Source organism: Labeo rohita, unplaced genomic scaffold (assembly GCF_022985175.1).
Source record: "Labeo rohita strain BAU-BD-2019 unplaced genomic scaffold, IGBB_LRoh.1.0 scaffold_110, whole genome shotgun sequence".
NCBI classification, from domain to species: domain Eukaryota; kingdom Metazoa; phylum Chordata; class Actinopteri; order Cypriniformes; family Cyprinidae; genus Labeo; species Labeo rohita.
In genome coordinates this window covers 20783-35562 of record NW_026127230.1, presented here as the reverse complement: position 1 = coordinate 35562, position 14780 = coordinate 20783, and the positions used below count along the sequence as shown (strand labels likewise).

Below are 14780 nucleotides of genomic sequence, written 5' to 3'. Positions count from 1 at the left end.
CTTATAACAGTTGCATTCAGTCAAAAATGTTGAAGTCTGATTTGTGAGTCTCTTTCTGGATATTTGATATGTTTTTCTTACAAAACATCACCATGAATGTATTTAATTCATCATTCATCATCATTTTCCAAAACCATTGGAAAGTCAGAATAATATAAATCAGTGTGTATTGTAGTAGTTTGTTCCCCTGTTTGTTTGGATTATCATAATTTTAAAAGTAATAATTGTTATGATACATCCTATATTGTAACATTGAAAGTATACATAGAAAGGCATTTGAAAAACAACAACAAATTCATGATGAAGTCAGTGTTTATTATAAATTCAATCTTTGGACATAAAAGTGTTTAAAATAGCCATGTGCGTCTGTATTGTGAAGTAAGAGACAGGTTTAGTGTTGATGTTAACAGCGGGGTTTGTCTCCCTCTGCTGGTTTGGTTTTGAAGAGTCTCTTGAGGAAGTAGAGCTGCAGGTATCCGGCAGTGATGATGACCAGACTCTGGAGAGCAGACCAGCTGTTCACATAAGTGGAGTTGGACTGAAGCAGGTAGAAATCAGCGCTGTGTCTCATTCGCTCGTAGTTATAATAACACCACATGTGGAAGACAAACCTCTGCAGCCTGTTGCTGCTTCATACACAGAGATTTGAGAAATGTGAATGAAATGCAAGGACTTACTATGTCAAAAAAAAACAAAACAAACAAAAAAAACAACATAATTTTATTCAGTTGTTTGGTGAAGAAAAAAGAATTATCTGAAAAAAAAAAAAAAAAATTGATTTCTGTCAAAAAAAAAAAAAAAACAAAACTATTAAATATTTCACATTGTTTTCCATAAAGAAAATATATTATTAATTATATATGTTGTTCAAAATTTATGAAAGCCTGTTTCCGCCACTAAATACAAATATTTAAAAGGGTATTTGCAGCTCGCAATTGTGAGAAAAAAAAAAGTCAGAATTACGAGTTTTTATCTCACAATTCTGACTTTATTTCTTGCAACTGTGAGTATCGTCCAATTGTGAGGAAAAATATCTCAGAAAAATTCTTAGAATTGCAAGTTCATATCTCACAATTGTCTTTTTCCCTCATAATAGCGAGTTTAAAACATGCAGTTAAGTCAGAATTGTGAGATAGTCTATAAACTTGCAATTGTGAGAACACATTAGTCTTTCTCCACTCTAATAAAAATAAAAAATAAACTGTAGCACTGAGAAGTATCTAATCAAGCTGCACTTGATTACACAAAACCAGTATATAATAAAAACACTCATTGTTTGTACTGTAGTTCAGTGTCTATAGGTCATATTCATCACAAAGTATTTAAGCTTCTGTTGTTTTGTGGAATATGAACATGTATAGAAAAATTCATGTGGTCTGAGACTGACAGCTGCCTGTTCTGTGTATGAAGATCATTTACATAGAGAGACACTTTGCATGAGAGTGTTTATAGTGCTGTGAGTTTAACACTTCATGACTGAGAGCAGAACAGAACAGAATCTTCATCATCACACAAGACAAAACAACAACAATGAACAACATCATCATCCTCATCTGGACACTCACACTGTTTGCTCAAGGTTTGTAGTACAACTTCTAAAACACTAATTCTTTTAAAACGTGAAATATACATTTTAATTCTTTTTTTTTTTTTTTTTTTTTTTTTTTTTTTTTCTTTCAGAGTGTAGAGGACAGTACACTGTAACTCAGAGTCTATCAGTAATAGCAGCTCAACCAGGACAAGTAATTGGAATAAACTGTAAAACCAGCAGTAGAGTGTACAGCGATAATCGTTTAGCCTGGTACTTACAAAAACCTGGAGAAGCTCCTAAACTCCTTATATATTATGCAACAAGCCGTTACACTGGAACTCCATCTAGATTCAGTGGCAGTGGATCTGGCACTGATTTCACTCTGACCATCAGTGGAGTCCAGACTGAAGATACAGGAGATTATTACTGTCAGAGTGCACACTGTCCTAGTAGCTGTGTGTTCACACAGTGATAAAGAGTCGTACAAAAACCTCCATCAGTCAGAGTCACAGTGACTGCACTGATACAGATGAGAGAAACTGCAGCTGCTGATGGGTGTGAATCAACTCAATCACTCTTGTCTGTAGATCACTATATTACAATGCAGAACACTGTCTAATAATAAATTCAGTCTGTACACTGTAAAAAAAAAAAAAAAAACAATTTGTTGAGTCATCTTAAAATAATTTGTTACCCTGCTTAAAATTTTAAGTTCAGTCAACTAAAATAAGTTTAGTTCAACTTGAAATGTTAAGTTGTTCTAAGTAACAACTTAGATATTTATGTTTGCTAAACTTAACAGATTGGTAAGTAACCCAGCTGCCTTAAAATTTTAAGTTGATTCAACTCAAATATCTAAGTTGTCACTTAGTATAATTTAACATTTCAATTTTTTTTTTGAGTTGACTGAACTTAAAATTTTAAGGCAGCCAGGTTACAAATTATTTTAAGTTAGCTCAACAAATTGTTTTTTACAGTGTAATGGTTAGGTTAATCACTAAACAACACTCAACAAACATTGCAGTCAAAATAAATACATAAATTAAATTAGCTTGCATGTTACTATCATATTGGCTGTTCATTGGTAATAATAATGCACATATTAATGCCTTTTTCTGCATGACCATATTTTAGGTCCCTTTATCCTACCACATAACTATTAATAAGCAGCAAATTGTGAGTTTATTCAGCCAAATGTTGTAGTTAATAGTGGGTTAACTGTGAGAATTGGGCCATAAAATAAAGTTTTATCTGGTTTGTACAACATGGACTTTGACTAGTGTAGTGGTTAGTTGGTTAGTTTAACCACTATAGATGCTGAACAGAATAAAAGTTTGATATTCGACATCACAAAATATCATGGGTGGTCCACAGCATTACAGTCAAAACTTAATTAATATTTATTATATTTAAATATTTAATTACAAAGGATCAAAACACACACTGTATATGGTGCATGGAGACAGGCTGAGACCAAAAACACATTTTATGTTTGAAAGAAAGAAAAAAGAAGAATAAAAAAGAAACTGGATGTTCCTACTATTATGTTTAGCAAAAATCAAACCCTTCAGTTCATAAGAAGAACCTCATAGCAGCAGTCAAACACAGTTGTTAGTCTGGTGGTTTGAGGATGTTTTGTTTCATCAGGATCTGGACTGTTTGCCATCATTAAAATTTTGCTCTGGCCTTGACAAATTCCAGATTGAGTCTTCACAACACAACTCTATGACTACATGAATCACTACTGCTCACATTACACAAGTCTTGTCATTTTTGTGTTGTATCAATGCAGGACCAGAGTAGAACTGGAAGAATAACTGTATCTAACATTGTAATGGAGACCTGCATAAAATCATGAAAGAAAAGTTTCTGAAGTCACGTCCAGTATTTCACTAACACCAGCAGTGTGATTTTGTGGGGCTGAGGTGGAGAGACAGGAAGTTTTTCATGAAAGGGAGCTGGGAAAGATGGAGTTTGTAGATCATGAACAGCGACCACATCACAGTCACTGCTAGAGACACCACCGGGCTTCAATACGACCACCAAAAACCTGTTCACTGCACACAGACAGTGTGGCTTATTAATAAGAAAAAGAGACTTTTTGCAACATTTAATTCAAACTATTTCTGAACATTACACAGTTCTGCAAAACACTGTAAGGAAATTATACAAACAATAAAGGATAACAAATCAGATGTGTCTACATTCTGTCAGCTCTCTTTCTCATATGTGGTGATGAGTATTCATAAGTCAGTATATTTTGTTGAATTACTTTGTCCTAAACAGTCCTCTTTCTCTCATATGTAGCTTTGGAAATGTTGTTTTATTCCAGAGAATCTGTTTGTCCTAAACAGTCCAATATGTAAGTAAAGTCCTACTCTTTTTAGTGAAGTGTTTTGTTCAGATGGTGATACTAAAACAGTTACTGTTAAATAATAGATTTAAAATGATACACAGGTCCACACTGTTTCACAAAGGTTCATCCACTTGGAGATTTCTGGTCTCGTCACTGATCTGAGGTGACCTTTGACCTTTTTTATCATGGAGTTTCCTACAGTATAATATTTCATACACAGAAAAAAAAAAAAAAAAAAAAAACCTGCAGCTTCATCCTAAACTTTTGATTTTGTTGATCTTTATACAGTGATGATAAAAAAGATCACATGAAAAGATTTCACAGATAGCAACATGTCATTGTTTCAGTGTAGGAATTAACATTGAATCATTGAATCTATATATTTATCTTGTCTGTTAATTAAAACATAACTATTTTGAAGTTGTTGTGGCTGCTGAAGATGATGTTATAATATTCTACATTTTTATTTATAATGTTTTATAATCAATAAATGTATTTAAAGTTTTTTGTTTTTTTTTTTTTTTTTTTTTTTAATATAATACAATTATTATAAAAACTATATTATTTAAAATAGATTTATTGGTTGCTTTAGTTAGCAGCACAATGTTAGCAGCACAAGCTGCTGTAAATCCTGCCCACTTCTTTGCATTGTCAGCACATGCTTCAGTGCTCTGAGAGTGTTTATAGTGCTGTGAGTTTAACACTTCATGACTGAGAGCAGAACAGAACAGAATCTTCATCATCACACAAGACAAAACAACAACAATGAACAACATCATCATCCTCATTTGGACACTCACACTGTTTGGTGAAGGTTTGTGTAGTAAAAAGTTTAGTAGTTTCTGAAAGAGTGAAATGCATGTAATATATGTCATCAGACATCTTTTGTCTCAATTTTTACTTTTCTTTCTTTCAGAGTGTAGAGGACAGTACACTGCAACTCAGAATCCATCAATAATAGTAACTGAAACAGGACAAGAAGTCAAAATAAACTGTAAAACCAACAATGAAGTGTATTATGGTGATCGTTTAGCCTGGTACTTACAAAAACATGGAGAAGCTCCTAAACTCCTGATTTATAAGTGTGGAGGTATTCAAGGACTTTTATTCTGAAGGGTTTTTTTGAGGAGAACGCCGGGAAGAGGGACGGAAGTGTTACGATCGCGTGCGAGAGAGTGAGAGCGGAGAGAAAGCAAAGTGAAAAAGTCAGTTCTTTGGAGACGGTTTTGATTCTAGGGGACAGCATTCAGTAAGCGTCGAGGTGAGCTATAGAGAGGCTGAACCGAGCTTGAGCTGTTGTGAGTTGTGACCGCGCCCGATCGCCAAGAAGCAGAGCTGCGTATCGATAACGGACCAGGAGGGGCATCGACCGTCATACTAGCTGAGAGAGTGCTGATGCAAGTGTTCATCTTCTGTGAAGGGTGTTGATATCGTTTGTCTTCCCTGCTGTTTATTTGGAAGACATAAACGGACGATAATCGTTGTTTTGAAGTAAAGCCGCTCGGATTGTGTTTTTTCCCCCTTGCTCCTGGTTGAGGGAAATCTTTGCGTCGTCTTTGATACAATAGTGCCGCCGTGTGGACACAAACGGCATTTCGAACTCTTCGACACTCTTCTTGGGACGATATTTTCCTTCTATTTTGCGCATTTAATTATTGCCCGGCCACAATTTCTCCCTCTGTATTTTATAGTTTATTTCTGGACGATTTGCGGTATACTTGAAAGACTTTCACCCTGCCATATCTGGACACTCCAAACCCAGCCAAGTCCTACTGTGAGGTAAAACTTAAACTCTGGGGTTGTGAATTTCACTAAGGTTTGTGAACTGGCATGGAAAATATTTGATGTGGAATGTAACATCTAAAATGTTTTTTTGTGAACTGAACACCATTTAAACATCAAAGCTGTTGTTTTCTATTTTCTCTATTTTTTTTTTGTTTGTATTATTGCAGAAGGAATAGAGACTGGACAAAGCTTTATTTATTTTTGCTTGTACATTTGTTTATTGTGGTAAAACCATAATATAAGTGAAACAAGAGTTTATCACATGACGATTGCTTTCTTTTTGTGTCTATCCTTTACTAACCATTTAAAAAAACTATAAAACCTACAGTCATCTTGGAGTAGGGGCATTCCTCCTGTCTTGTGGGCTGGGTGTGGGGAAAGGGATAAGTTATATCACACTCTAAGGAGCTACCGTGTACATTTTTTATCTTAGAGCCCTTCCCTTACCAGTCATCAAAACTCACAAAAAGACACACTCAAGGCAGAGCAAACCATACTTAAACACTAAGTAAAGGAATTAATTGTACTAGGAGTGGGGACATAGATCCTGTCATCTTTCTTAGTCATCCAAGATACTGCAGAACAGAACACCCCTACTTTGTAGTGAAACTCCCGCTACATAAGGTAAACCAACTCCAGTCTGGAACTCCATCTAGATTCAGTGGCAGTGGACATTATAGTGATTTCACTCTGACCATCAGTGGAGTCCAGACTCCAAACACTAGTAGTGGATTTGATGGCATCTCTTATAAATCGGTCAGTTGAATTTATTTATAAGTTGACTGATGAAAATGCAGGACTTTTTCTCAATATGCAACGTTGACAAGGAGTGAAAATGCTGTGCGGTACAATGTGGACAGGTGGTCACTCTATTCAGAACTTGAAGGTCCAGGATGGGTCGCAACCCACCGCTCTTCTTTGGTAGAATAAAATAGGGCCTGTAAAATCCCGATTTAATCTCGGCTAGAGGGACAGGCTCGAGTGTCCTTCATCAGGAGAACACCAATCTCCACACGCAGGACCGAGGCATCTGTGTCTGAGCGGACAGATGTGAACAGGATGCCCCTGTACCTGGGCGGGTGCCCTCGCAAACATGAATTGTGTAGTCGAGTCGAACCGTCCGCATCAACCAACGTGATGGGTTGGGAAGCGCTAACTACGCCCCCAACCTGCGTGCTTGCGGGATCAACAGGGCGGGTGACGTACCTGCAGTGGGGCAGCCGAGGGGAGGAAAGTGATTCAACATGGGAGGCGAAGTTTCCTGAAGAAGAGTCGAGCTGCATAGAGCAGCACTTACCTTCCGATGCCGCGGTGGTCGCGAATGCACACTCCGAGTCCGAGTTTGAGGAAGCAGAGCGTCACTCAGGACATGAACTCAAGGCAAAAGACCCAGAGATGTTTCTCAGGTTCAGCCAGAGATGGCGCTCCTGGACTACCATGGTAGATATCACCTGACCAAGGGACCGCAAAACAAGATTTTATTGCCTCAACACTTATATTTGTATACTACTATATATCATTAAACAGGATACTCCTTGAACCTTACAATTTTTCAAGAATGATTGGATGCTCTGTTGACGAACAACAACTGGAGTATTTTAAGAGTCTCTATGGTAGCAGTCTCAGTAAATGCCTATTATCAGACACAGTTGGCTGCAGAATAATTGGGGGAAAAATACATCTGTGAAGAGGATATTTCTACAGTGAGATGCTGCATTCATGCTGATGTGTCAGTATAAACCACTGTAATAAGATCCAGTGAAATATCCACAGAAAATAGCTTGGTGTTCTTTTAAAGATTAAACATTTAAATCATTTGGTTATTACACAATGATTCAAAAATTGTTTCTGAACAATTATACTTGTGAGAATATAAAATCATTAGTCTTATAATAGTGTATGTTAGTCTTGTAGCAGCACAAGCTGTTGTAAATCCTGCCCACTTCTTTGCATTGTCAGCACATGCTTCAGTGCTCTGAGAGTGTTTATAGTGCTGTGAGTTTAACACTTCATGACTGAGAGCAGAACAGAATCTTCCTCATCACACAAGACAAAACAACAACAATGAACAACATCATCATCTTCATCTGGACACTGCTCTGCTGTATAAAAGGTATTGAGCGTTTGGATAAAATTAATTAGATTATAATGAAGGTGTCTAACATATACTGCATATTATAATATGGAACCAAATGTTTGTATTTGCCTTGATGTACATACATGAATGCTATAAATTTCTCTCTCAGGCTCCAGTGGACAGATCACAGTTACTCAAACTCCTGCAGTTCAAACAACTGAACCAGGACAGACTGTTGTGATGAGATGTACCGCCAGCACTCCTTTAACAGGCTGCAACCCACCATGTCTGTCCTGGTACTTACAGAAACCTGGAGAAGCTCCTAAACTCCTGATTTATTTGATTAACAGACTGCAGTCAGGAACTCCACCTAGATTCAGTGGCAGTGGATCTGACAGTGATTTCACTCTGACAATCAGTGGAGTCCAGACTGAAGATACAGGAGATTATTACTGCCAGAGTTACCACAGGGGTCCAGTGTTCACACAGTGATAAAGAGTCGTACAAAAACCTCTGTCAGTCAGAGTCACAGTGACTGCACTGATACAGCTGAGAGATACTGCAGCTGCTGATGGGAGGATCACAAACGACACAATGACTCAAAGTACTAAATTTTCCAGATTATGGCATTAGATCATTAACATTAACTTTATTTATTTATTCACTGACATAAACATTTGGATCTCAGATCCATCTGGTCTAAACTGATCTGCATGATGACCAAATGTCTGGAACAAAGTGGTCTGGACAGAGTCAAAGGTTGAGCAGTTTGCCAAAACATTTCAACATGGTTTTAATGACCAAGTCAGAGTCCAGATCTCAGTCCAACTGAAATGTTGAGTTTTAAAGTACTTTAAAGGGGTCATCAAATGCAAAACTCACTTTTACATGTTGTTTAAACATAAATGTGTGTTAGCAGTGAGTGTACACAACCATACTATAATTATAAAAATGTGGTATTTTTTTTTAATCAAGCCATTCTCAGCTTCTTGGCTATGTGACGTCACACAGACCAAGGCCGCTCCCATGATAGTTGATTGACGTGAATAGTTTATTGACGTAGTCTCTATGGTGGCTGCCATATTGAGATCACAAGACCAGCTGAATATTATTCATATATTTATCTTGGTAAATCCCCTATTATCAGGCACTGCTGGCTGCAGAATAAATGGCTGAGAAATATGCCTGTGAAGAGAACATTTCTACAGTGATTTCTGTGAGATAAACAAGGTGCAGCGCATGTGTGTTCTATGTCAGAGCATCACAAGCATGTGTTAGGTACTCTCGTTAATGGCGACTATGGTGATGACCCTGCTAAAAAAATCCAGCATAGATTCCAAACTGGCCCAAGCTAGTTTATGCTGGTTACAGTGCTTGAAGTGGAAAAAAAAGAAGTGCCGGTACTCCACGTGATTCTGAGTACTGGCAACATGTCAGAAGTGCCGGTACACAAAACGCTAAAAAACAGAAGTGCCGGTACTGTGTACCGGTGTGTACCGGCCCACTTCAAGCACTGGCTGGTTAGTGCTGGTACAGTGCTGGTCTGGGCTGGTTTATGCTGGTATAGTGCTGGTCTAGCTTGTGGACCAGCATATCGTCTAGGTTACGTCTGTAACCCTCGTTCCCTGAAGGAGGGAACGGAGACGTTACATCGAGTGACGTATTTGGGATCATACTTGGAGCCCAATCACCTCTGAACTAAAGAGAAAAGGCCAATGAGAATTGGCAAGTGGAATTTGCATCGCAAGCCGCTCCCCCCGTACATACGGGTATATAAGGCGGCTGCGTGCATTCACTCACTCAGGTTTTTGCTGAGGAGCCGAGCCGAAACCCGGCTTACAGCGTAGTTCAGGATTGTGGCAAGGGGACGTAACATCTCTGTTCCCTCCTTCAGGGAACGAGGGTTACAGACGTAACCTAGATGTTCCCCCTCAGTCGTTCACTCCGACGTTACGCCGAGTGACGTATTTGGGATCAACCCATGGAAAACACCACAATCCTGAACCACGTTATGTGGCTGAACACAAAATGCTGACAAGCAAGCGTGTCAGAACAAAATGGTTCGACACATAACCTTCCCCATGCCCTGTAGGCCAGCAAGGACTACCAGGGGTGCCAGATTCTGAAGCTACTGTAGGGGAATCGGAGCACATTAAGGAATTTTGTCAAATGTGGGATAATGGAAAAAATATATATCTTTATTAAGGGAAACACAGACTAAGGGGTTTTCCTGTGGAAAATATACTGAGACAGGTTGCCACAACCGGACGGGGGAAGGAAGTCCACTACCGGAGCACAGTCACGGACTACTCCGTCCTAGTCCGGGCTGCGGGGCATGGAGGACCCAGTGTTAAAAAAGAGAACAACTGGGAAGACGGCGCATGGATCCAGCAGGAATGGCGCAGCAAGCCGACACCGAACCTACCTCCTTGATTGGTGTTATACCAATACATGGGAGGAAACAGGCTCTATGGGGAGATTATAGAATCTCGCGAGATTCTGCAGCTCTGCACATGTCTGCTAGAAAGGCGCCGTGCGCCAACGCATAGATGGAAGCAACACTCCTAATGGAGTGGGCTCTAATTCCAACGGGGCACGGCTCACCTTGGGACTCGTACGCCAAGGTGATGGCATTTACCACCCAATTCGCCAACCTCTGTTTGGAGACAGCATTCCCCTTCTGCTGTCCTCCAAAACAAACAAAGAGCTGCTCGGAGCGTCTAAAGCTCCGGGTGCGGTCCACGTAAACTCGCAGAGCGTGAACGGGACACAGCAACCCTAAGGCTGGGTCTGCCTCCTCCAAGGGCAGAGCTTGCAGGTTCACCACCTAATCCTGGAAGGGGGTGGTGGGAGCCTTGGGCACATAGCCGGTCTGGGTCTCAGGATTACGTGAGAATCAGCCGGACCGAATTCTAGGCACGCTTCGTTAACAGAGAATGCTTGTAGGTCCCCTACCCTCTTGATGGAAGTGAGCGCGGTCAGGAGCACCATCTTAAGCGACAAAAATTTCAGCTCTACTAACCCAATTGGCTCGAATAGGACTCTCCGTAGGCCCAGGAGGACCACGGAGAGATCCCAAGAGGGAAAGAGGCGAGGCCTATGAGGATTTAACCTCCTAGCACCTCTAAGGAACCTAATGATTAAGTGGTCCACTGCATCGTGGTACACTGCAATTGCTGCAACATACACTTTGAGAGTGGAGAGGGACAGCCTCCACTCCAACCCTTACCCAAGAAAAGCAAGCACCACTCTGATCGAGCATCTCTGTGGGTCCTCTCGGCGAGAGGAACACCAAGCAATGAACAGACCCCACTTCAGGGCATAGGCCGGCCTCATAGAGGGGGCTCTAGCCTGAGTGATAGTATCTATCACGGTCTGGGGAAGACCAGCGAGGTCTGCCGCATCTCGTCCAGGAGCCACACGTGGAGGTTCTACAAGTCGGGACGTGGGTGCCAGATCGTGCCCATCCCCTGAGAAAGAAGGTCTTTCCTCAGGGGAATCTTCCAGGGAGGGGCTGTCACGAGGAGCATGAGGTCGGTGAACCAGGTCTGGGTGGGCCAATAAGGCACAACCAACAGAACCTGCTCCTTGTCCTCCCTGATCTTGCACAGAGTCTGTCGATCGCATCCTTCGCCAGTAGGACTGCAATCTCCGCACGCAAGACAGAGGCATCTGTGTCCGAACGGACAGATGTAAAATGAACGCCTCTGAACTTCGGCGGGCGCCTCGCAAATTGGATTGTGTAGCCGAGTCACACCGTCCTGATCAGCCAGTAAGACGGGCTGGGGAGCGCTAACCAGGCCCCCAGCCAAGGTGCTAGTGGAATCAGGGGGGGATGTACCCGCGGTGGGGCAGCTTGGAAGGGGCAGGGGACTGACCCCAGAGGAAAGAGTGCTCTGGAGGAAAGCCGGGCTGCTGTGAGCAGCACTTACCTGCTGCCCTGGATCCCGCGTTGGCGAATTGAGGCTCCGGGTCGGAAGCTGAGGAAGCTGAGTGTCGCTCAGGAACCGAACTCGGGGCTGAAGACCTGAAGAAAGAGGAAACTGCTCTTTTTTTGAGTAGGTGGGAATATACTGACCCCGGGCCCTCCCCCGGGGGAGGGGGCGGCGATGGTGGTGCCACCCGAAGAACAATTCCCTCCATCTCCAGGCCGCCCGTGTCAGGGCCGCTTCCCAGACTTACGGGGTCTACCCCTGGCTGGCGGCTTCTGAGCAGCGGGCTGCGCCAACTTCCCGCGGCCGGTTTGACCTCCCCGCTAAGGGGCTGGGCCCTGTGATGGTGCCGGGGGGGAACAGATGTGGAAGCCGCAGGGCGGCGCCCTCGGTGACGAGCAGGCAGAGGTTGAGCTCCCGACGGTCTGTCGCGGCGGGGCAAGATGTACTTGATGGCCTCCGTCTGTTTTTGTACTGCTGAGAACTGCTGGGCAAAGTCCTCGACAGTGTCACCGAAGAGGCCAACCTGGGAGACGGGTGCGTCGAGAAAGCGAACTTTGTCGGCGTCAGACATCTGTGCCAGGTTGAGCCAGAGATGGCGCTCCTGGACCACCATGGTGGACATCACCTGACCCAGGGCCCGCGCCGTGACTTTCGTCGCTCGTAGAGCGAAGTCGGTCGCCGAGCGCAGTTCCTGCATTACCTCTGAGTCAGAACTACCCTCGTGCAGCTGTTTCAATGCTTTGGCCTGGTATACTTGCAGGATGGCCATCGCATGCAGCGCAGAGGCAGCCTGGCCCGCAGCACCATAAGCCTTTGCAGCGAGAGCCGACGAAAGCTTACAGGCTTTGGACAGGAGACGCGGCGGGTTCCGCCAGGTGGCGGCGTTTTGCGGGCAAAGATGCACCGCAACCGCACGCTCCACCTGGGGAACGTCCACGTACCCCCTGGCTGCCCTGCCATCGAGGGTAGTGAGGAGGAACTCTGACGGGGACGCGCCGTGAACGGAGTGGCCCACGTTTTAGTGAGCTCCTCATGTACCTCCGGGAAGAAAGGAACCAGGGCGGGGCGAGGTCGACCATCGCCTCTCGCACCAGCTTGGCGTCAGCCTCAGACTGAACAGCCCCCGCGGTGGAGGGCTGACCAGCCGAGTCATCCGCTTCAGCCGACGACATGCCCTCCTCTGATGCTGCAATGGACATCATGTCCTCTTCCGGAGCGCCAAAAGAGACACTGGGCCCGCGAGAGGAGCGAGTGTCATGTTTTGGCAACTCAACGGGACCACGCTTAGAGGGACGTGACTTCCGTGGGGATTTACCCGGCGGAGCATCACACACTATCACCCTCAAGTCCCCCTGTTCTGTGACCAGTTTTGCCGAAGCGCTCTGCGAGCGCTGCAAGCTAGGGCCGGCTGAGATAACAGGGGTGCCTCTCATATAAGAGAGGCGGGACCTCAGCTTAGCGATGGTCATGCGCTCACAGTGAACGCATGACACTTCCGCGAGCCCCGCCTCAGCGTGTTCAGTGCCCAGACACGTGAGACAGAGATCATGCCCATCAAAAGAGGCCATGTATGCCCCGCATCCATTTGCACACAGTCGGAAAGACATCTCGCGAACGAGAGGCTTTCACGACCGTAGGAAAATTGCTCTTTTGTGAGATCGGACTGCCCAGGGAAGGGCTGAAGCAGCGCTTCGCTGTGATTGCAGGAAAAGTGCTGGCGTCTTGGAGCCAGCACACACGATCAAGAGCTGGAACTTTTTTTCTCTTCTTATCTTCTTCAGGCGGCGAGAACTCCAAAGCACAAAATCTGAGTGAGTGAATGCACGCAGCCGCCTTATATACCTGTATGTACGGGGGAGCGGCTTGCGATGCAAATTCCACTTGCCAATTCTCATTGGCCTTTTCTCTTTAGTTCAGAGGTGATTGGGCTCCAAGTATGATCCCAAATACGTCACTCGACGTAACGTCAGAGTGAACGACTGAGGGGGAACCATACTGTTCTCAAGTAAAATGGCCTAGTAAAATTTTCACCAGCATGGCCTTGCAGGGTTAAGTGTCTGTAGGCCAGTTGTCTGTATGCAAGTAGTGTTTTGGGGACAAACATAGTTTTTGCTTGCATATTATTCTATTTAACACATTAATGATGCAACAGAAAAACAATATAAGGTTAAAACATGATTTATTGAATTATATTATAACTTTGTATTTTCTTTTGCTCCCTTTGCTGAAAGTAGAACTGAACATTTGTTATCAGCACAAGCTATTGTAAATCCTGCCCACTTCTTTGCATTGTCAGCACGTTTCAGTGCTCTGAGAGTGTTTATAGTGCTGTGAGTTTAACACTTCATGACTGAGAGCAGAACAGAACAGAATCTTCATCATCACACAAGACAAAACAACAACAATGAACAACATCATCATCCTCATCTGGACACTCACACTGTTTGTTCAAGGTTTGTATTAAAACTTTCATAACAACAATTACACTAATTCTTTTAAAATGTGAAATATACATTATTTTAATTCTTGTCTTTTTTTACTTTCAGAGTGTAGAGGACAGTACACTGTTACTCAGAGTCCATCAATATCAGCAGCTCAAAGACAAGAAGTCAGAATAAACTGTAAAGTCAGCAGTAGTGTGCATAATGGTAATAATTTAGCCTGGTACTTACAGAAACCTGGAAAAGCTCATGAACTCCTCATAGATCTGATATCAAGCCGTAACACTGGAACTCCATCTAGATTCAGTGGCAGTGGATCTGACAGTGATTTCATTCTGACCATCAGTGGAGTCCAGACTGAAGATATAGGAGATTATTACTGTCAGAGTTACCACTACATCAACAGTAAAAGTGTGTTCACACAGTGATAAAGAGTCGTACAAAAACCTCCATCAGTCAGAGTCACAGTGACTGCACTGATACAGCTGAGAGAAACTGCAGCTGCTTTACAACACAATCACACACAACACTGATCAACACAAACACTAACAACACAATATCATTACAATTAACATCAGTCTTGTATTTCTAAAGAGAATGAGTCAGTGCTTTAATATGATCGTCATGTTTTAGGTGTAATATATGATCCCTGTCT

General features: G+C 42.9%; 4 gene segments (V, D, J or C); 3 read left to right on the top strand and 1 right to left on the bottom strand.

Annotated features, from left to right (window-relative positions):
- The window catches only part of LOC127157529 (immunoglobulin lambda constant 7-like), a 108488-nt gene extending 107917 nt beyond the window's left edge, over nucleotides 1-571 (bottom strand). Inside the window, 1 exon segment of the C gene segment in view lies at nucleotides 409-571. Coding sequence covers nucleotides 409-571 — 163 coding nt within the window.
- A 905-nt stretch (nucleotides 572-1476) lies between these two features.
- On the top strand, nucleotides 1477-2072 carry LOC127157520 (immunoglobulin kappa variable 3-15-like). The segment is given in 2 exon segments: nucleotides 1477-1579; nucleotides 1681-2072. Coding segments are annotated over 2 exon segments (372 nt in total).
- Nucleotides 2073-7585: 5513 nt separating this feature from the next.
- Nucleotides 7586-8241, top strand: LOC127157511 (Ig kappa chain V-VI region NQ2-6.1-like). The segment is given in 2 exon segments: nucleotides 7586-7785; nucleotides 7919-8241. Coding segments are annotated over 2 exon segments (372 nt in total).
- A 5765-nt stretch (nucleotides 8242-14006) lies between these two features.
- LOC127157512 (Ig kappa chain V region S211-like) lies at nucleotides 14007-14553 on the top strand. The segment is given in 2 exon segments: nucleotides 14007-14137; nucleotides 14231-14553. Coding segments are annotated over 2 exon segments (372 nt in total).
- The last annotated feature ends 227 nt before the right edge of the window (nucleotides 14554-14780 follow it).